General features: G+C 37.3%; 1 protein-coding gene across 1 annotated transcript; it reads left to right on the top strand.

The window, feature by feature from the left end:
• Positions 1–3,158: 3,158 nt before the first annotated feature.
• On the top strand, positions 3,159–21,854 carry AKIRIN2 (akirin 2). The gene is made up of 5 exons (XM_030315954.1): positions 3,159–3,472; positions 18,309–18,452; positions 19,797–19,946; positions 20,853–20,924; positions 21,174–21,854. Exons 1-5 carry the CDS (start codon positions 3,238–3,240, stop codon positions 21,182–21,184), a joined length of 612 nt encoding a protein of 203 aa, XP_030171814.1. The 5' UTR covers positions 3,159–3,237; the 3' UTR covers positions 21,185–21,854.
• Positions 21,855–23,154: the final 1,300 nt, after the last annotated feature.

The following is a 23,154-nucleotide window of genomic DNA, read 5'->3' as shown; positions in this document are numbered from 1 at the left end:
GAAACATTCAGTAATGGTGCACCTGGGTGGCTCACTAGGTTAAGGGTCCGACTTCAGCTCAGGTCATGATCTTCTGACCTGAGTTCGAGCCCCACGTTGGGTTCTGTGCTGACAGGTTGCAGCCTGGAGCCTGCTTTGGATTCTGTTGTCTCTCTCTCCACCCCTCTCTGCTCATGCTCCATTTCTCTCCCTCTCTCTCAAAAAGAAGCAAACATTAAAAAAAAAAAAATAGAAGCATTCAATAAGTAGCTGTTGAAGTGTGCAAGTTACTATACTATTGGCAAGGAACTAATACAGTGGTAGGAGAAGCAGGTTCATGAACAGAGAGTTATATTGTAATGTGGTAAGAGTAATGATGAAGAGCTGCAGATGGGTATCTGTCTCTTTGTGAAGCTATAAAACTAATTCAGCCTTTAAATGTTAAGGGGGAGACTTACTATAGGAGTTAATGCCTTGGTTGAGTCTTAAAGAATAAGTAGTCAGACAAAAAGTATGGAGCAGAGAGCCTGAGCAAAGACACAGAAGTGAGTAGGAAAGAATTCCCCTTGTTCCTCTTAGTTTCTGAACAGGCTCCTTAGTCATTGGTATTAGGGGAGGCTGCCCCAGCCTTTCACGGTTTAATAATAACAGAGAGCCCTTTGCAGATATGCTGTGCAGTGTTGATTTCATGGGCAGCTATTAGTACTAAAATGTCAAGTTTACCAGATATCCCATATTACCTTTCCATAAAACTCTTTCCTTATTTTCCAGGCAGTGTGTGATAATGCAAATGATAACCACAACCCCCCTCTATTACAGCTCTCCTAGGGCTGTCATAGCAAAGTACCACAGACTGGATGGCTTAAACAGCAGAAATGTATTATCTCAGTTCAGGAGGCTAGAATTGAGGTCAAGGTATCTGTGGTGTTGGTTCCTTCTCTGGACTGTGAGAAAGAATCTGTTACATGTCTTTCTCCTAGCTTCTGGTGATTTCCTGGCCATCTTTGGCTTTCCTTGGTTTGTAGATGCATCTTCAGGTTCACATCATGTTGCCTGTTTCCAAATTTCCCCTTTTTATTAGGGTACCTGTTATATTGCATTAAGGGCAAGCCCTACTCCAGTGTGGCCTCATCTTAATTAGTTATATCTGAAATGACCCTCTTTCCAAATAAGAACACATTGGAAGATACCTGGGGTTAAGACTTCAACATATGAATTTTGAAGAGATGTGATTTAACTCCTAACAGTCCCTTTTCAATGTAAGGTCTATAATTTAAGGTAAAATCTTAATTTCAGAAAATATTTACCAGGAATATAAATGCTTTTGCTATTTTCTTCCCACGGCTTAATCTATCCTTTTTCTACTTATTTACATAAAATATGTGTTCCGTTAATTTCATCATATCATAGGTTTTATGTTTCATGGCATTTAGAATTTAGCAAAAATTTACCTATACATTTTCGGTGTCAGAATTAAGCTGTTGTTTCATTAAATGTGACCTTTTTCAAAAGATATTTCCCAAGCAGTATATCTTAAAATTAGTGCAGCTTAGTTGTTGACACAATGTGATCAGGACGGCTAATCTTTAAGGTGTTGAACAATTCAATAAAACAAGAATATATTAAACTAATGTCAAAATGCTGTAAGTAATAATAGACAAATGGTACAAAATATCTTTTAGTTACTAAATGACAGTAATAAATAAGCATTGGAAGCCAGTATTTGATAGCCATGATCATTTGATAATATGGCATTTACATAAATAACCTGTTTCCTTTTGGACTGGTGATAGCTTCCCTAGGCAAAAGACTGGTGACAGTTTTTTACATTATGAATGCCCTATTTGATTCTTATTTTAGGTACCTGAATAACAGTACAACTTTTACAAAAAGTTGTTTTCTTTGCTTATGAAATGGGTTCATTATCTACTTCCTAGACATTTCATTAGGTTTTTTGATCTTACAGTTCACAAGTTCTAGTACAATATTCAACAGATAATACAGTTTCTGGTATCGCTTGCTTTTTATCCAAAGCGAAACAATTTGGTCTTTCAAATCTATTTATTTACAGGTAAAGCTGGTTTTGCAGAATTTAATAAATGGATATATGCAGCTACCTGGGAAGGCAAAGCATCCAGTTCAATCAAGGATCCTGTAATCATATACTATTACTGTTGTTGTCCCTTGCTGTCCTAAATAGATTCCATAATATTATTTCCTAGCCTCTCATTATGACAGGTTTTGGTTTTGGCACTCTTACTACAGAAATTAATCTGTCTGGAAGCTGGGTTGGCTAAGTTTTCTATTTCCCGTTTGTTAAATCATTGTAGGGATGGTATCAGAACAACTATGTCCTGAACTGTAAAGATCTTTTAAGCCTGTTCCGCACCAGTTGGCTTTCCTCTCTCCCAGTCTCTCACATAGTCTTTTCTTTTTTTTCTCTTTTGCTTAGTTCCTTTTACACTCAGGCTGCGTAGGGGATTTAAATTCCAACCCGGAACTCGGAATGGCGCGCCTTGACTGACGGGAGTCGTAGTTTTCGTGACTCCTCCGTAATCGCTTTTCACGCCTATTCCCTTCCACAGTGAAAAACTACAACTCCTAGAACGCACCTGCGGGGGTGTCCACCCCCTATGCGCACGCGCCCTGAGGCCGCAGAATTTGAATCGGCGGCGTTGTTATTGACGCCATATTGGGGCCGGCGGCGGGTGGAATAGTCGTACAGTGGAGGGGGAAGCGGCTGGACGTGTTTGCTGCAGCTCCTGCCGCTGCCGCCACCTCCTAATCCCTCCACATCGACTGCCGCTCTCAAGCTTCTGACTTAACTCGGGCGTATTTGTAGTCGCGTTCCAGCCTCATACCTCACCGGGCTGTTATCGACTGCTGAAGGGAGCCGGTCTCAGCGCAGGAGCGCCTCGGGCGCGGCGCAAAGCTCGAACGGACGGCGGGGGCGGCCAGAGCCTCTCCCGGGGGAGCTGCGCCTGAGGAGGCGGAAGAGCCCCCCTGACGCGGCTGTCGTGAGCGGCCGCCACCGCCCCTCCCGCTCTCGCCCGGGCCGGCCGGGCCACTGCCCCTGCCGCGGAGGCAGCGGCGGTCGCGGCTCTTATCTCCTCACCGGCGCTCCGACACTCGTCTTTCTGCTCTTGAGCTCGTCGGCTAGGCTCTCCTCGAGTCCCGCTCTCGCCCCACTTCCCTCGCCCTCCCCTCCCGTCACCCTTCCCCGACCCCACCCGAGCCCGGCCCTCGGCTGCCCCGGCCATGGCGTGTGGAGCCACTCTGAAAAGGACTCTGGATTTCGACCCGCTGCTGAGCCCGGCGTCCCCGAAGCGGAGGCGATGTGCGCCATTGTCGGCGCCCACCTCGGCTGCTGCCTCTCCGTCGTCGGCAGCCGCGACCGCTGCCGCCTCCTTTTCGGCTGCCGCCGCCTCGCCGCAGAAGTATCTCCGAATGGAGCCGTCCCCCTTTGGCGACGTCTCTTCCCGTCTCACCACAGGTGGGACTCGGCTCCGCGGCCGCCGGGGTGGGCGAGAGAACTGGGGTCCCGGGACGCGGAACGCGGCCCCAGGGGTGGGGGTGCCGGACTGGTGCTCGTTCTTAGCAAAGTAGTAGACACCTTTCTTTTAGTTAGGTCCTCCAGCCTCGGCGACACAATAGAAATGGCATGATGTCAAGGGGGTGGGGGAGTCGGGAGGTGGGGAGGCAAGGCCGTTCCTTGCCGGGTATTGTGGGGAAGAGGAAGATCTTTTCTTTGGGCTGAATGACTGGAATTGAGTGTTTCCGTAGTCTGGAGAGCCCCAGCGGAAATGATCAGAGAGGGCGATATTATTCATAAATTTAGGCGAGAGAGGGTCACATTTCACCCAAATCTCGATGTCTGTCTCCCTGAATCGATTGGTTGCAGCTATTAACTGTGGGACTGGGTGGTTTGAGGCGGGGAGGCAGCCCCTCCTCCAGTTCAGACATGGCTGATTTTAGTACCGAGGGGATGGGGGGTGGGGATGGATGTCACTGGGGCGAGATCTAGGCCTGTCATTAATCACCCACAAGAACGCCACTTTGGCTGAGTCAAGACCTGTTTCCCTAGCAGGGTCAACAACAAAGAAAATGCTCTTCCCGAGTACTGTAATATGACCGTACTATACGTCTAGATCCTGAGAAACTTGAACTTTTAATGAAAAGCGAATTGTATTGAAAATTGAGGCTGAGGAGTTGCTTCTAGTTGGAGGTGCTTTATTTCTGCTCAGCAAAGTATGGTGGGGGAGAACAGCCTAGGCCTTGAGAATAATAAAATCAGCCCAAGATTTCAAGGGACTTGAGTGTTTTTGCTTTTCATCTTAAAACATTTCCTGAAAGTGACTACGGGGAAATGCCTTTTGGCTGCTTTATACTGCATGTGTATACTCAGTTTTTTTTTTTTTTCTGTACTTTAAAAATCCTTGTGTGTCCCTGGCACAGTCCTAGGATAGGCTTTTGTGGACTGGTGGTGTAATTTGTTTTCTTTGTGTGTATAGCATGCAAAGGTTTCATATTTGAGCTTTTGCTAATAATATCTGCACACAAAGCCTTTTCATAGTTTTAAGTGTTTTGTTCTTGGCTTTTAAAAAACTTGTAGGCAGTATATATACCTCTGTATTTGGTAACTTCCATTTTGAATTGTTTTGGTCAAGTCAGGTTTTTCAATATCCTTCCTCAAATGCCTAGGCTGCCATTTTTGCTATTAAATATTTGATCTAACTTAAGGATATACTATTTTAGAGTTGCAGTGAGTTTTCAGAGGCATTCTCGGATAATTTTATTTAGCAGCTATACCTAAATAGTCTTGTATGTAAAGGTATTCATTGATTAGTGTTAGGTTTTTCATTAAAAAAGAAGCCATCAGTGTTAAGAATGAGCTTCTGGTGATTAACATTATTTTTAGAGTTTGTCTTTTTAATCAAATGGTATCATTGAAAATTGAAATGATACCTAGGAATCTGTACTTAACAAATAAGGCCACTTAAAAATAGCCCTGGCTAACCAGCCATAAATTTCAGTGGAGCTGGTGAATTAATACAGTGTTAGGTTTGGGAGTTAAACTGTATCTCAGTCCTGCAATAGTTCTGAGCATATGTGGTAAACTGGCCAGAACTATATTTATTTGTCTTCACTTTAAAGGGAACTTAGAAAGAATTGTGATCCTTTACAAATCTGTCATTTCATTGCATTGGTTAATGCAGTTGGTTCCACATTATCTCAAATTTCAATTGAATGGACTATAATAGTAAAATTACTGGATTTAGTGAAATTGTTTAAGCCCGATGATTCAAATACATATTTTCCAAAATATGCCTGTCTTCTGTTCTTCCAGGTGTTTTTGACATCTGATCAAACAGATGGCAGTTTGATCATGTCCTGAACTCTTAAAAATCACACCCTAATTGATAATTTTGAGTCTGCTAAAAGTTGATGTAGCCTTTTCAACTTAAAAAAAGGTTGATTTCAGAAAAGCAGTTGAAATTGGTAAAGTGTTATATTGCTAAAATCTACTTTTTTTTACTGTAATTTTGGATGACATTCTGCATGTAACTTAATTTGGCTTTGTTTTTAGATGGCCACCTTTTGCGGGCTCCTGTATGGTTTTTGTAATGTTGTCATAATGGGAGCTGCAGTGTTGTGCAGGTATCAAAGAGTTTTTCAGTTTTCATGTCCCCAAACTTGCAAATAATTTTCCCAAGCACTTAATTTTTAGATTCTTGTTTTAACATTGGTGATTCTCAAACTTTACAAGAGTGAATATCTGTATATCCTTAGCTGAAATAAGTAGCTAGGGTTGGAAATGGAAAGTGACTTACCAAGTTGAGAGTGATTGGAACTCTGCGGAAACTTTATATTCCTTTCATTTCTGTGAGTTCAAATATAATTTAAACAATTTGGAACTAGAGTATTGAAGTGAATTTTTTTAGAGCGTGCATATAATTCAGCGTTTTATCATCATTCTTTTCTGGATACTTATATAGTGTGTTTTGATGTGTAGTTGAAATCATGTTGTGGCTTTACTAGTAGTTTCAGGAACTTGAACATCTTGTTTTAAACCCTGGTTTATTTTAGTCACCCCAGGAAGGTGATTCCAAAGTTTGACTTGATGACTGTTATTTAAATCTTTATTTTTCAAACTGTTGCAGCTTAATGCCAGGAAAAAGGAAAGGGCTGGCAAAAAAAAAAAAGTTTTACTGGAACACAGCCATGCTTTTTTTTTTTCTCCTTAAAGTATGGTCCATTGCAGGCTACAACGGCAGAGCTAGTATTTGTGAAAGAGATTGTATTTTCCCAAAGCTCAAGTATTTACTGCCTGATCCTTTACAGAAGAAGTGTGTCCACTCCCTGCTCTGTTAGCAGTGGAGTTTATAATGCTCAGGATGTGAAAAGGGGAAAAGTTAATGATAGGGAAGGGGGCTCGGGGGATCGACTGGGAAAATGAAGACCTCTACTAGTTGCATCAGTACTCTCACCCTGATAAATTAGTTGAAAACAGATTTCAGAGTGTTCTGCATCTTCATTAGTTTTTGAAATATTTTAATATTATCTCTTAGTCAAAGATTGTCACAACATTCCCAAGAACAAAATTATTTTAATAAAACTGAAATATCCTGTACCATTACAAGTGACTATCAGTCAAATCAAACACATTGTGTTTCATAATTGTGTACTGAAATGAATGGTTTGGTGAAGAGATCCTTCTATGGATGTCAACTATTTGGGAATTTGCTAGACACTTTTATTATACACATTGTTTAGGTCTTGTTACCATTGCTCTAGTCTTAGGAATTGAGTTGGATGAAGAGTTAAATTCCTTTGTAAGAATTCATTGTATTTGCTGGAAACTTGCCATTAAAAATGGAAATTGCAGCTTGTGAATGGGGAAGGGTTTACAGGAACTTAGATTGTTCAGTAGACATTGATGCATGCCTACAAACGGAGACACCAGCTGGTTTAAATGAAGTATAAACGGTTCTAGGCAAACAAATGAGATGTCTGTTGCAGGAGGCAGCATTTCACTTCAGATGTCATTTGTATTGAGCCAGAAGTGTTTTTAATATTTTGTGGTTATTTAGACAGCTGTTAAGTTGCTTCTAGTTTCTCAGTGGATTTGGCAAATAGATGGTTTTTAATGGTCTTTGTACTTCAAATTTTAAACCTGATATTTTACTTAGGACTGTGTATGCAGCTGCCGTTATTTCATATTTCTATGGATTATGCATTTAAGAATCTTGTTAAGTTTTTGGCCTTTAAAAGCAAGAGCATAGCAGTATTCATTACTGAGCTTTTTTTTCTTTAAATAGAAAAATAAAGCCTAACTTGAACACAGAAACAATAAGGTAAACATGGCTAGGTTGGAGAGAGGTTAGCCCTTCTTTTATAGATGCTACCAGTTACCATGATTGGCACAGACACATAATCCGAGAGGTAAAGGAGAATAATAAATTTCTTCAGTTTTTGAATGGCTTTATAGGGAAAAAAAGACACTGTGTATGTACTCAGGTAGATCTTTTCCTGAGTGTTTGATGGACCCAGGTGAGAGAGAGAAAGATAGAGCGTGTGCTGGGGAGGGGCAGACAGAAAGGGAGAGATCATTCCAAGCAGGCTCCATGCTGTCTTGGTGCTGGAACTTCATGAACCATGAGATCATGCCTGAGCCGAAATCAAGAGTCAGGCGCTTAACCGACTGAACTACCCAGGCGCCCCGAAAATTACTTCTGTTTTGAAAGGTTGTAAATTAAGAGATTAAGTGGAAGTGCCCTGCTTTGCATATTTTTTCTATTTGAAAATAAACTTTTGATTCTCTTTCCACTTAAAAGAGGAATGCAGAATAATAACATGGATTAGGTTTGGAGCACCTCTTGGATAGGTGCTCATGAAACTAGATAATGGTGTTGGGGTGTTGGTCTTTTAAGTACCTATAACTAATTAACAAGCAAGTTGTGGTCCCTGCAGTCTTTGCATTAACTCTGTGCGAGTACTGTTGACTCACACATCATTCTCTAAGCACATGTGAAACCACAGTGAATTACTTGCCTTTTGAAAAGACTAAAAAGTGTGAAGGGTAGAATACTTGTTTGCTTAAATGAACCAGTCTGGCCTCTGCAGATGGTGAAGAGGTCTTGAACAAATGAATTTATTAGTTCAAGAGGGTCATCTTTAATTTTATTGCTGAGTGTTGGGATTCTAGAATTCCGCTTACCAGTGTTTCTCAGCTTTCTGAACACATCTGGGAAATGTGATCTATCAGCAGCAGTCTTGTAGCAAAGACTGTTAACAGTAATTGCCCCCCCTGGATTTTGAGAGGATACAGTGGGTTATAGTTTGAAAGTAATCCCAAAGGTATTATCTGCCATACCTTCCTTCTTAATGTCTTACCACAAAGTTTTAAGACATTTATCAGATTTATTTGTTGAGTTAATCCAGCCTTGGCATTTCCCAAGGTTCTTAGAGATGCTAAGTTAAAAAAAAAAAAAAAGTAATTTCAGTTCTACCCTTCATTCTGTACCAGTTTTTCTTTTTACACTGTTTTATAACAATATAGCCACAATTGTTAAAACATGTTTTGAAAAAAGATTGTGACTCAAACAAATGAGTAGTAATAAGTATAGCAATTAGTTTAAGACTGAACAATACTTTTATTGAGGCATTTGAAGTATACTTCTCAGTATTCCCTCATTTTTCTGGACAATGATAAACATAGGATTTTGTCATTTTCAGAGATCTCATTTGAAGAAACACATTTTTAGAGTTTGTACATTTTTAGGAGAAAATACTTTGTAATACGAAGTTTCTGGTCTTTTATTTCTAAAGGAATTAAGTGATTTACATTATAACAAGTTTCTCACCTGATGAAGCTTTATTGAATAGGGAGGGAATCCTTGCAGGTAAATTAGAACTGTATGTCACATTGTCAGTTTTGGTATTTATTTTGGGCCTTTCGATTAAAATTTTGCAGTATGCCAGACTGTGTAATCTTCCTCGTGATGGTAGACTTTTTTTGGGTGATGGTAGTGGTTTTTAACCTTCCAGCATTAGAAAAACAGCTCATAATCTGTTTATAGTTTGTCTTGGGGGTTATAACTTGCTTTCATCCTCCCTTTAAAAGTTATAAGTCATTAGTTTTTGTTACAGATGTCATAGGTAGATCATCCTGAAATGGACTAGTGCTTTGCAACATTTTGATTGTAGTAAAATTGTCATCTTCCCATTAATACATTTTTGGGGGTTGACTTAATTTTTAGTTTCTAGGTTCGATTCATGTATCTGGTTTTTGTCAACATTGTTAAAATCTAAATATTTACTCCAGAAGTCATTTGTTCAAGCTTTTATGTACCTCATTTGAGTTCCAGGTACTGTGCTGGTTAGGCAAAGATAAAGAGTCTCTCAAGGGAATAGAGCTACCACTGTGGGTACTTTATTAGCTAGCTAAACTTGAATAAAAACACTGTAATCTTTATACTTTCAGTATTACCATATTTTTTAAACTATTTTTTATTTTTTATTTTCGAGAGTGTGCACTTGTGAGTGCGGGAGTGGGAGGGGAGAATCCCAAGCAGGCTTTACACTGTTCAGGCTCTACGCTGTTAGCGCAGAGCCCAACATGGGGCTTGAACCGCAAATCATGAGATCATGACCTGAGCTGAAATCAAGAGTTGGATGCTTAACCGACTGAGTCACCCAGGCACCCCATGTTTTATTTCTTCATACACACACACACACACACACACACACACACACACATATATATTTACATAAATGTATATTGTTGAATTGATCTAGCAATTAAAGAACAGAATGTAGAGTGGAATTTGAAAGATTAGAGAAAGCCAGTTTTTTCATGCATTATTGTCCTTGAACTTTGCCTTTTAATTGTTATGGAGCATTGCCTTGTTCTGTTACCAAAATGTAATTCTCTGGAAGAAAAACTTCTTAGTTTTAGGTTGCTGTGACAGAACAGAGGAACTTGATGCTCACTAACAACCATCCATGGCTTAAAGTGAAATGGTACATTATCAGAGGCTGGCACTGTAATCAGTCCTTGTATGTATGACAATGCTGACCTACCAATTTAGAATAATTCCTCCCTTATAAAACATCAGTAAAACATTCTGGTTATAGAGGACTGTCCTCTATAGATTAGAGATGTAGAAGTATCCCTTATATAAATATCTAAATGTAATATGGAAGATTTATATGTATTTATATATATTTATTTATATACATTATTTATGTGTGTGTGTGTGTGTGTGTGTGTGTGTATAATTTGTTATAACCAGTTTCAGAGCTCTGCGTAGATGAGAATTATACACTGTTTGGTTACTGTCTTCCTAACAACAGAGTTTGAGGTTTCAGGGCATGATACATAGTAGTAATTCCTCTATTCTGACATCCTATTTTTAAAAAAAAAATTAGCTTTCCTTCTTGTGATTTATTGTAACTTTAGTTACTTGTGGAATACGGGCTAGGTATTGTAGTAATACAGTACTGGGAAGGGCAGCAGATGTTGACCTTAAGCCCTGAGGTCAGGCTTGGCCCTGACTCCTTCCAGCTGTGTGACCTTTCAGAAGACATTGAAGCAAAGCCACATTTTCTTCATCTATAAAATAATGCACACGATTATAGTAATATCTGACTTCCTAGGGTGGGTTGTGAGGATTAGGAGCATTTCCTGTCCCTAAATGCTGGAGATAGTTACAGTGGAGCAACCTCAAATGGGACTTTATTCACTGTCCAGCAGTCCTGCCATTTCGGTGAATGACCTTGCCTTCAACTTCACAGATAAAATAGAAGCCATCTAATGGCAGTTTCTTCATTTTTCCCAGTACCAATACTACCAGTAGTTGTGCTGTCTTGTTTTCCTTTGAGTATTACCAATGAAGTTTGAGATAATTAAGGCACTTTACACAATGAGGGAAGGATCCACTTCTCCAAAGGAACCTTATCTTCAGGATTATTTTTCTCTTTCAACTGGACCTTTGCTTTGGCTTTAAATATTGTCAAGACTCCCATTATAAAGCAATAAATAAAACATCCTCATTTTCCTCCAGCAGTCATCCAGATTTCTTACTTCAAAACCAAATTCAGAGAGCTTTCAAATAAGTCTGTTTGCTTCTATTTCTTCACTTCTTAGGTATGTGTACCTCAAATAGTTCTTGTCAAGTCAACAGTGATTTCCATGGCATGTAATCAGTCCTCATCTTATTTGACTCTTCTTACAGCATTTATGCTGCTCTGCCACTCACTTCTTTTTGAAACATTTTTTTCCCTTCTGTGATAACACTTCCCTTCTGGCTGTTCTTTTTGTCTTCATCCAGCTATTAAACTTAGGAGTTCCTTAGTTCTAGGTTCAGCTGCAGTCCTCTCTAATAGCTCCCTAAGCAGTCAGTCACATGCATAGTCCTGACTTGACTTTTCACTTACAGATGAAGCTCTAATTTAGATCTTTAGTTTAGATCATTCCTCTCAGTTCTGGTGTTGGTGAATTTGGACCTTTTATCATTAGATATTCCCCAAGAAGTCAGGATTTTTGTTGAAGTCTGTTGATTTTTAAATATTCACAGCTACTATACAAAATATAAATGGGATAAACAAAAGATGTCTGTGGACTTCCAGTCACTGTCTTCTGGTATGAAAGGTAGTCTTAATTGCTTTTTAAAACAGTGTGTAATAGAAAAGTAAATGCATTTGTTCACCTTCAGTCCCATAACATGAATTTCATATTTTAAGAATGGTGTTAGGAAAAATGAATCAGTATATGTAAACATTATGTAATGAGTCTAAGTTTAATTTGATTTACAGTCAAGTTTAAATTGGTTTACAGAATATTTTCCTGCCAGGGAAGTGCATGTCTAATATTGAATTGCAGAAGCCATGGAGGTTAGGGTGGCAAAATGAATTTAGATCACCTTAAATATTTTTGTAATTGAAGTAAGTCTGCTGTTACTGCTTTCCTTCTCCTCTCCATTTTCCAGAATGTCCAGTAATAAATAAACTAACCACTTTATTTCTTAACTGCCATAGTAGGGGAGTTATTATTTCAAGCAGGGGATAGAAACATAAATGCCCATAGTTCCAGGCAAGTAATATAAATGAGTGAAGTAAAACTTCATGGGAATTTGTGAATTCCAGCCTTGCTACTGATCTGTAGAATCACCTGGAAACACAAGAGATGTGCAGAATCTCAGGCTCCATCCCTCAGGGTCTACATTTTAACAAACTCCCCAGGTGATATGTGTGTCCATTAAAGTTTTAGAAGCACTTGAGAATTTCTGCCCCAAAAGGTAGCAACCACTCTTAAGGTGAATTTTGCCACATAGTTTAGTTTTCCACTTAACAGTAGCCAGAAATCTGACTTTTAATTAAAGTAATGAACTTTAAATATTGGGCATAAATTCACACTTTTTAAAAAGAAACTATTCAGGGGCGCCTAGGTGGCTCAGTCGATTGAGCATCCAACTCTTGATTTCAGCTCAGGTTGTTGATCACAGGGTGGTGGAATCCAGCTAAGCCCTGTCAGGTTCCGCCCTGAGCATAGAGCCTGCATAGGATTCTCCCTGTCTCTCTCCCTCCCTCTGACCCTTTCCCTGCTCTCATGTGTGCTCCTTCTCTCTCAACATTTTTAAATTTAAAAAATTTTAAAAATAATAAACTATCTAGGCCAGACATGTTTTGGGCTCAGTTTAGCTTGTGAATCATCAGTTTGCAATCTGTGGTTTCTAGGTAAGCTGTTGCTTGATGTGTGTGTGTGTGTGTGTGTGTGTGTGTGTGGTGGGTGCTTTAATAAATTGTTGTAGGAGATGGATTTGTTCTTCAGCTTGATCGTGGCGCCCTAGAGTCCTCCTCAAGGAGTCCACTTTAGATCTTACCTTGTTTTCATGTCTGTAGTTAACTGAAATAGAAGCTGACCTTTTTGCCATGGCATTAAATGTTTTTGTAGCATGTGTTTTGGATTTTGGATGGTTCAGCTTCCCCTTTCTCTTTCCTATTTACTGCTTTTTTTTGGTTTTCCTAGATTATAAACTGTTTGGGAAGATACTTGTAAAGAGCTAACCAACAACAACATAGTTATATCCTTTAGAGTCTAGTATAATATAAGAGAAGTATGAAACTTATTGGATATCAGGGAGGAACCACCTGCTGATTGAGCGTTGTTGGACTCCTTGCATTAATGACTCCCATTGTGCAGTTAATTTGTACAATTTATACTTAGACCTGAAGGGTTTTAACAAGTTGAGTCACTTCAAATAAGTAATCATTGCCTATTACAGTACCAGTGAAATAATTTGATTTGTAGTGATTATGCCTTTTCTTCCTCTTGTAGGATATAAATGAATGCCTCTTGTACAGTAAAATATTATATATATTATAAACTTAGAATCTTAGCCAGTTGCTTTTAAAGTACTGTAGATAATACCCTAATGTTTGTATAATTGTGTGCAGCTATATTATGGTTAGGATTCATGTTAATCGAAATAGAAGTTAAAACTCCAGATATAATTTAACAATCTTGTGTTAAAATTTGGTTCTGTGTCCCTTTGACGTAGTAATTTTAAAGTGAATTAAAAATGGCATCAACTCATTCTTTTCAGTTAGATAGCTCTTGTCTGAGTAAGAACATTGTGCTTAAGATTCCTTCAAGGAGAACATAAGAACTGTTTTAGTTTCTGGGCAAATATCCTGGGAAAGTAATTTATTTATTAAAATGGACCTCCATTACAACTCTTAATTGTGTATGTTTTAATTTATAAAGGAGATGGCAATGTCTAGTATGTAGTTGAGTGCTCTAGATTTGGTTTGTTATTTTATTTGGAAACAGTTCCTTATTTTTAGGTCTTATCAGCTACTGCAGGTTTTCTGTACTTAATTTGTGTTCCTGCCTAAAACTAACAAGCTTTCAAGATTTGTTTTATTTTTTTTTATTTTTATTTTTATAATTTTTTTTTTTTATTAACGTTTATTTATTTTTGAGACCGAGAGAGACAGAGCATGAACGGGGGAGGGGCAGAGAGAGAGGGAGACAGAATCGGAAGCAGGCTCCAGGCTCTGAGCCATCAGCCCAGAGCCTGACGCGGGGCTCGAACTCACGGACCGCGAGATCGTGACCTGAGCTGAAGTCGGATGCTTAACCGACTGAGCCACCCAGGCGCCCCACGATTTGTTTTATTTTTAATCCCATTATTTATCTGTCTAGATGAAATTTCACTTTATTTTTTCAAAGATACTCCAAAGAGAAACTGGCATGGAAGGTGGTACAAAAAATGTCTTATACACCTAAACCTAAAACTTAATGAGACCTGTTAATGTTTGATTTAGTAATTACGTCAGTAGGAAAATGGCAAGTCTATGCAGGTCTGGAGCAAAAGTTTCACATGTCACAGATATTTAGACATCTTATGGACTATACTCTAGAAAGACATTTGTAGTTGCTTCTAATTCTATATTCCTCCCTCTGCTCTCAGTTCCATCTTGTTGCTGTTTCTCTTATCCTTGTTAACTTATTTTTTAATCCCTACAACCACTTTCTTCTATTTATATTGTTGACTGTATTGTGTCCAGGCTTTTTTAAGTAATCAGTGGCAACTAAGAGTAATAAAACAGTTTGGGAGCAGGCTTAATGTTGCCACAAGCCAGGCTTTTTCTTTTTAACATTTATCCAGTTCTCTGTTTTCTTTTTTTTTTTAATATTCCTTTGGAATATTAATCATTGATAATCTCACACCTGTTAAGGAGGAGAATTTTACTGGCAATTTTAATGTCATTTACTAGATATGGGAATGAAAATGCCATTAATCACAGAATTTGCTAATACTTTGACTTTCACTTATACATAGTGCAGTGGAAGCCTTAGTATTTTGTGGTAAAAGAGTAATGTAGTTTTTAGGATTTTTGAAAAGGGATATAACCATTTTGTGGTGTAGTTTGTTATGAAGATAAGTGTATTTTGCTCTAGGTGATTTGCTGCAAATTCAATCGATGCTTCCATAAGCCAGATATGAAGCCTGCATTAAAACTGGAATGTTCAACTGATAATGTTAGAAGTTTCATTTCACTTTTTCTTATGTACCATAAATTGTGTTGGCAACATGATGTTAGATGTTACATGAACTTGGGATAAAATGGCACTTGCCAGTTTGATTAGAGATGGCTAGATTTAAGTAGTTTAAGTAGACCTAGGAACTTTATTGATGTGTGGAAGACCTTTATCCAACTGGTGTGGAAGCATCTTCAGCCGGCCAGGTACCTAGGTTGAGCTTAGAATGTGTTGTGGAAATTGAATCTGGGTAAATTTCTTGAGTTAACAGCTTTAAAACTGTATGCCTATCCGAACTGAGGTAAATGAGTTTGAGGCTTACAGTTAGCTGAGATCTTGGTCAAGTTAAATTGGCCATAACATTTAACACTGTCATAACATTGTTGATTACATGTTACCAGTATTAGAGCATTTATGAGCACAGTGAGGCTTAGATGACACAGTTGCATCATATTCGACATAAAGAAAAGCACTGTAGGCTTTTCTTCTTCAGTTCTTTAACTGCCAGTATCAAGTGTTGGCAAAGATGTTGGCAAAGGAACACCCTCATACATTGCTGGTGGGAGTGTAAGATGGTATTGTGGAAAATGGTTTGGCAGCTTCTTACAAAGTAAAGCCATGCACTTATCATATAATCAGGCCATCCTGTTCCTCTTCTAGGTTATTTATCCATGAGAAATGAAAATTTTTACACCTGTAGCCTTGTACTTGAATATTTATAATAGCCTTAGTCATAATAGCCCCAAATTGGAAGCAATCTAAATATCCATTAAAAGGAGACTGGATAAGGTGTGTGTGTACAGATACACACCATGGAGTACTAATTAATAAAAAGGGCTTAATTATTTATGAATCTCAAAAGCATTTTGCTGAGTGAGAGAAGTCAGACACAAAAATCTACACTTTCTATGATTCCATTTATATGAAATTTTCAAAACGGCAAAAAAATTTCAAATAGTGAAAGTAGATGAATATTGTGGTAATGAAGGTGAAGGTGGTGAACAGGAGCGTGAGAGAACTTTTTGGAGTGATAAAGTTCTTCATTATGATTGTGGTGGTTCCAAGACCTGTTTGTTTCATTTGCATATGTTAGAAGTCATCAAAGTGTACATTTAAATTGGTGAATTCATTTTGTAAATTATACCTTAAAATTCTTTAGCTTGTTCTGTTTCTTAAGTATTAGATGGTATGGAGGTTTACAAAGCTAAATTTTAAGAAGTTTTACTGTATCTTAATCCCAGGCTAGATCTATATAGCCTATGATTTGAGATTATCAAATGAACAAATTTGAGTTTGTTACTATTATTTTGATACATCTTAGTTGTGCTCTGATTTTGTGAAGAAGCAAAAGGAAGACTATGATCTTGAGAACAGTTGTGGTAATCAAAAAATAAGTCACACAAAAGATGTTGTGGACAAGTTACTCTTGTAACTTGTACATTTGAAATCTTTGGCTGTGAATAAACTTTAGGATGCTTTAAATGGCACTTTTTATCAGAATGGTGGTAGCTTTGATCAGAAAGTGATAAATGAGGGAGGCTTGATGTCCATCAGAGACCAAAACATCATTACTTTGAACACTTTTTAGAATATTGCTACTAAAGAGTTCTGTTATTAAAAAAAATAATAATAAAGCTATCTGTTTGTCCTGGTTGGTATAGGAAGTTGCAGTAGTTTTGTTGGACCCCGCTATGAATCTTAGGAAACCCATTTCTATCAAGGTGCTTATTAACTGTTTAGTAGATAGCCATTTTATTTCACACTGGTAAATTCATTTTTAAATTACAGACCATTTCAAATAAATGGAAAAGGGCTGAAAATGACCATGTTTAATATAGACAAATGTTAAGATTCTGAAAAATGTTACAGATAAAGTACCTCTTAATACAGCCGTCCTAAAGTTAAATCATTCCAATGTGTGATTCTATACTTAAGCTGCACATTCATGTATATGTAACAGATTTGTTTACACCACAAAATTTACATAAATGGAATCTTCTTCACTGGATATGTCTTTCTGCAGCTTTTTTTTTTTCCCGTTAAAATAATATAAGTGGCAGAATCTAAAATGTTTAAGGAGAAAAAATAAAATAAGCGACTGATTAATGTCCGCTCAGGGTCTTCTCTCTCAAAAGCCCTAAAAGTTCTTACTAGAGAAACAACATAACGCCAGGAAAGAGGAGAATTAAATACATACCTGAGAAAACCACCAGTATTAATTTTTTTTAAAAAGATTGTTCTCATGTAAATCTTTAGCCTTCAATCAACTTTTCAGTTCATTTTTAAATTAACACATCATTGTAGACTTGATTGCTAAAGTTACATTCTGATATATTTATAAATCATTTTAATGCCTAATTGCCATCTTTTGTTTAATTTTGTTTTGGATTGGGATTAACAAATTTAGGGTGTGGCTTTTCACATGGATAATCTATCTAGGAGCTATGATGATTGTGAGAAAGTGTTTTGAGGGAAATGGAAACCTCAGGGAAATATTTTCTAGAGAGGCTATTTTGAATTAGAAATCTTTATAAAATGAACCATACTGGCATAAAGGATAAGCTTGATAGGATTTTACCCCTGTTTGGATGGTTGTGGTTGAAGATAATGGTACACTGGTATGGTGGTTTACTATTGAGTACCTGTTCTGTACCAATCACATTACATGGGCTTTTACCCCCAACACTTTTTGCTGTTAATGTTATAATATTCTTAGGTTCTGTTGAGCTTAATATTAATGGCCGTGACCATTTATGATTTTTTTTTTTTTTTTTTTTTTTTTTTTTTAGTTTTCTCCTTCATTCTATCATTTTGTCAATTCTCACTGGGGTGTGCTTGTATATACATAGTGCTCCCCACTTCTAATTATTTATGGTCTTGGAAAAGCCTGCTTAATATTAATAGTTCTATTGTGATGAATAAGGTGGCCTTTGAATTTGGGATTTTTAAGAGTCTGAGTAAACTAAAGTGAACTAAAAGTTCATAAGATGCCCTTATCTTTGCATTGAATGAAAAACTTTTAAGTTATCTTTTGATAATTGGTGCTCAGAAGAAATCGTATTGTAGAATAGCTAAATTCCAGGTGGTGTGTATGTGCTGTTTCTGAATAAGTTGCCCCTATTAATGCTTAAATGAATTCCTCCAGAACATCAGTCTTCTGGATATTACTTGAAGAGAATATTTTCAGTAGATTGGTTGTACCAAGTAATTGTTGAAAACCCAAGCGTTTTTGTTTTTTTTTTAACTTCATGGTTTTTATCTGGTCATTTTTCTTCTCTAGAACAAATTCTGTACAACATAAAACAAGAGTATAAACGCATGCAGAAGAGAAGACATTTAGAAACTAGTTTTCAACAAACAGATCCATGTTGTACTTCAGAGGCACAACCACATGCATTTCTCCTCAGTGGACCAGCTTCACCAGGTAATAATAAACTTAAAGTGAAAGGAAATGTTATTTAGTATGGTGATTCAAGCTTGTCTTTTCTCGCCTTTGATTTAAAAAAAGAAATTTATACAAGTAATGTGTGATCTCTTAAAACATGGTACAAAGCAAATACTTGCTCCCTGGATTCCCACTACCCAGAGACAACCACCTTGATATAATATCCCCTAAGTGGACTTTCCCATAAGTGATGTGATTTGTAGCCTTTGTTAAGAAAAAATAAATAAATAACATACCATGTATCTCTCTGTTAAGTATAGATGTACCTTGGCCACAGTTTAATACTTTGCCATTTTATGGATTTCTCATAATTTAACCATTAATGAAGATAATTAGACTGAATTTGGTATTATAGTACTTAAAAAATTTCCATGTACATATACCCTATCAGGGTAGATTCCCAAAGGTGGAAAGTGGCTCTTAATGTTTATTAGTAAAGTTCTCAGCAAAATAGTTTTTCTTGTGATGGTAGTTGCCTTCCTTCTCTTCCCTACCAGCAGGGATAAGAAAACCTGGCAGAATAAAAGAAAACATTCAGGGGCTCAGTAGGTAGTGCATTCAACCCCTGACCTCAGGGTTGTAAGTTTAAGCCCCATGGGCTTGGGGGATAGTTTCCTTTAAAAAAAAAAAAAAAAAAAAAAAAAAATCAAAGTCTATAAAATAGTCAAATAAAAATAGATTAGGAAACAAAATTGTTCAAAACTAAATTCCACAGTGCTCCTGCCAGTTGGGTGTGGAGTGCCAGTGTGTGAGTGAAATGTTGTAAGGGGAGGTTAAGGGTAGAGACTAGACTTAAATCAGCAGGAACCAAGTTCATCATCATTCATTTAGTCAATTTACCTAGAAGATCAATTAAGTGGCAGCCTCAACTAAAAACTAGGAATTTGAAAGTAAAGATAGCCCTTCATGGTTACAGATTAAAGCTGGCATACTTTAATCTTGTGATAGACACAGCTCTAACAATCACAGCTCTAACGAGGATAATTAGTTAACTGGTCCCAACCATGCAGTTTACAGAAAAGCAAGTGAAACGAGGAATTGGGAGTACTAGAGACAGACATACAGAGCAGGACAAACAACTGATAGGAAATCTGTGTATTTGAGGGTGTATAAAATACTTGCAGCACTTTAATGCCTAGATGGGTAGTAGTCAAAGCCTGTGTTTTAAATAGAAGTATTTTCCAGGAATCAGTGAAGTTCCGATAAGAATTAAAAATCTTTTCATATACCAAATAATTTAAGATTTGAGTGCTATTTTCAATACTTGCAGCAGTCTCTTCACGATGGCTCTAAATCATGTGCTTTTGTTCATGTTATACATAGGGACTTCATCTGCAACGTCCTCACCATTAAAAAAAGAACAGCCCTTATTCACTCTACGGCAGGTTGGGATGATCTGTGAACGTTTGTTGAAAGAACGTGAAGAGAAAGTTCGAGAAGAGTATGAAGAAATATTGAACACAAAACTTGCAGGTATGCAGTGAGCTTACTTTAGATCTCCCAGAAACTCAACTGTAAGAAATGTATTATTTCCCATGTATCCTTCACGTCGATTAACTTACCCTGTGTATCCACTGGTTACAGTATTTTCTAAGAACCAGAGAATTTCAGTTCAGGAAAGGAAGTGAACCTTCCTGTAGCTCATGGCCTTCCTTAGTGACCTCAAGAAATAGTATTAAGTTAGCCATGTAGATCAGCAGTAGTATCAATGGGAACTAGATTTTTTTGGTTTTCCTGTGCTGAAAACTTGATTTCGGCTGTTTACCTGACTTTGGTTTTGGATTTTTAGACTACATCTTTCATGATAACTTTTCCACTATTGTGTATGGTAACTTAATCAGGATTTCCCTGATTTTTTTAAGCCACAGATTTTACTAGGTGTTGATAGTATAAGCTTTTTTATTTTGAAGTTGTTAAATCAAGGTGCTAATATAGGCAAGAAAATTTGCTTAATTATGTGACATCTTTTTCTGTGACATCTGATTAGGTTACAGGTGGATGCTTTGGGATATATTTTGTTAAGCTTCTGTTTTCCTGTTTCCCCTCATTGCAGTAAACTGCCATTCAAAGATCACTTACTAAACTTTCAGAGCAGAGCAAGATCTTTTTATTTCAAGCCCTTTATTTTTAATAGGTTAAGAAATAAGCTTCCCAGCCTATACATAAAAGTCACTTAATTTGGACTGAAATGTAGGTTTCCTGACCAAACTCTGTATTCTTTCCATTTGATAACATTATTATTATTATTACTGAAGTCATGTGTCTGATTCAAAGGGCCAACTTAGAATTGTTTCACTATACATACTGGATTTTTCAGTTTATCTGGCTCTAATAGTACATCTTGCAAGTCGTGTAATTTGTATGTGTCTTTATTTATAGAACAATATGATGCATTTGTGAAGTTTACGCATGATCAAATAATGCGACGATATGGAGAACAGCCTGCTAGTTGTAAGTATTTCATCTTTGAACTAAGAACAAGATAATTTCTTAAGACATTTATTACAATTATCTACATTCTCAAGAAGAGAATTTAACAAAATCATGGAGCAAAAAAGGCTGGAGGAAATAGGCAAAACTTTATTAAGGCTTACTTGTTGGTTATTTAAATACCTAGGACGATGTTGGGGATGAAGATCTGGAATGTCTTTGAATTTTGACCTGGACTTTGCACTAATTTTCCTTTTCCTCCCCTTTTAGATGTTTCATGAATCACGTTTTCTGCATTTGTGGGCTGCCTTGTTCCTTGTTGAGTTGTTGCAAGAGGTCCTAATTATGACATGCAGCAATGCCAATACCCCCCTGTGAATACAGGTTATTTCAAGCTTTCGTCAGTGGTAACCACTCTTAAGCAGCAACTGGTTTCGGATATTTCCCTGATGTCAGTACCATCTGGATGTGGACCTTTGCTACCTGTATTAATGCCAGTGGCCTCATTTGCTGTATCATTACAATTTGGCTTCTTATATTAATATGTTTGAAAAGGATTAAAGCTGGTATTCTAAGAACATGCCCTTCACTGGTTGTGTAAATAAAACTGTAGAATGACACTTCAGATGAAGTTAGTGTGATTTTAATTGTGCACTACAACCAAGCTGTAACCAGTTATTAATAATCTAGAATGTAATCCCAGGACATTATTATTGAAGGAGGGAGGGCATTTCTGTATTCCAGGACTTCTTGGGGTTTCAGAATGGATTTTTCTTTTCTTAAGTTTTCTTTCTTCTTCTTTTTTTTTTTTTTTAATTTGGTAGTTTTTATTTATTCTATCGTTTTAACAAATGTTTATTGCTGCATTTTTTTCCCCAGTGTGTCGTCGTTTTACTGCCCTTGTAGTACCGGAATTTAGTTGGAAGAATAAAACATTTACTTCTAACCTGCTTTAATGTACAGATGGGTAGTACTTGAATAAAGCCAGTGTTTTAAATGTAAGCATTTTTCAGGAATCCATGAAATTAATTTTCCAATAAGATTTAAAAATCTTTTCATACACCAAATAATCTCAGATTTGAGTGCTATTTTCAAAAACTGAGTTCTGATTCCAAGTTGCTTATAACTGACTGCATGCTAGAATGTTATATAATCAGTTTTAACAGCTGTAGAATTTTTACCTCCAAGATAAGAGTAGAATCCAAGTTTTTTTTTAAAGGATGATAGATGAAAACATGATTCATCACATTTAACTCCCTTTCCAAACATAGGTTTGCTGTAATGAAGTGAGCAAAAAATGCTCAGTGATTTCTTTTGTTGAATTCTTTTAGCATATTTCCACTAATTAAACCAATCATAAATGTACTGGGGCATATATATTTATAATTGACCTAATTAGTCAAAGAGAAGTTTTTCTTTTTTTTTCCCCCTTTTTAATTTTGGTGATTATAACTTGTCAGTTTTTTGTTTAAACAAGGCCAGGGCTTAAGGGCTTTCACAAGATCCTCAGATAATTCATATGCCCGTTAAATGGTTGAGAAGCATTGGTATAGCACAGGGTGGCCATAAATTATCCACCTAATTTATGGCCACCTAGTTTTAATAGCTACCTAGTTTTAATGACCTAATGAGATTGTCAGACTCAGCACCACTGACAATTTGGGCCAGATCACTCTATTGTGGGAGTCATACATGTCACAGGATGTTTAGGCCATCTCTGGCCTCTGCCACTAGATGCCAGTAGCACACCCCCAACCCCCAACCTGAAACAACCAAAAATGTACTTCCAGATATATTGCCACATGTTGGGGACTAGGGAAAGAAACAGTCCCCAGCTGAGAACCACTGGTAGGTATGTGGGCGTTTCTAGGAGAATGTAGACAGTAAGTTGGAATACGGAGGGGGAGTGGGAGTAGAGTGGATTTTATCCCTTCTTAACCCCAGTAAGGGCAAAAGGATAAACACTCTTAACAAAGTAAGCATGTGTGAGTTTTCACACAGAATTAAATTTATAAAAGCTGGTTTAACTTGGAAGGCAAGATCTACTAAAAGGAAAATCAGTACTGGCAGTCTGAATGGAGCCACAAGTAATAACAGTTTTAATTCTACATTCAAGTTGGATCAAGAATAAAATTTCTTCCACAGCCAAATTTCTGCTTATTACCTTACCAGAAAGTTCTAGCTTATGGGCTGGCTACTTGCTGATTTTAAGTAATGTGTGAGGTAATGCCAGAAAATAAAAAATGTAAGC

Source organism: Lynx canadensis, chromosome B2 (genome assembly GCF_007474595.2).
Source record: "Lynx canadensis isolate LIC74 chromosome B2, mLynCan4.pri.v2, whole genome shotgun sequence".
NCBI lineage: Eukaryota > Metazoa > Chordata > Mammalia > Carnivora > Felidae > Lynx > Lynx canadensis.
Note: the sequence above shows the minus strand (reverse complement) of the source record. Positions and strands in the feature narration are given on the sequence as shown.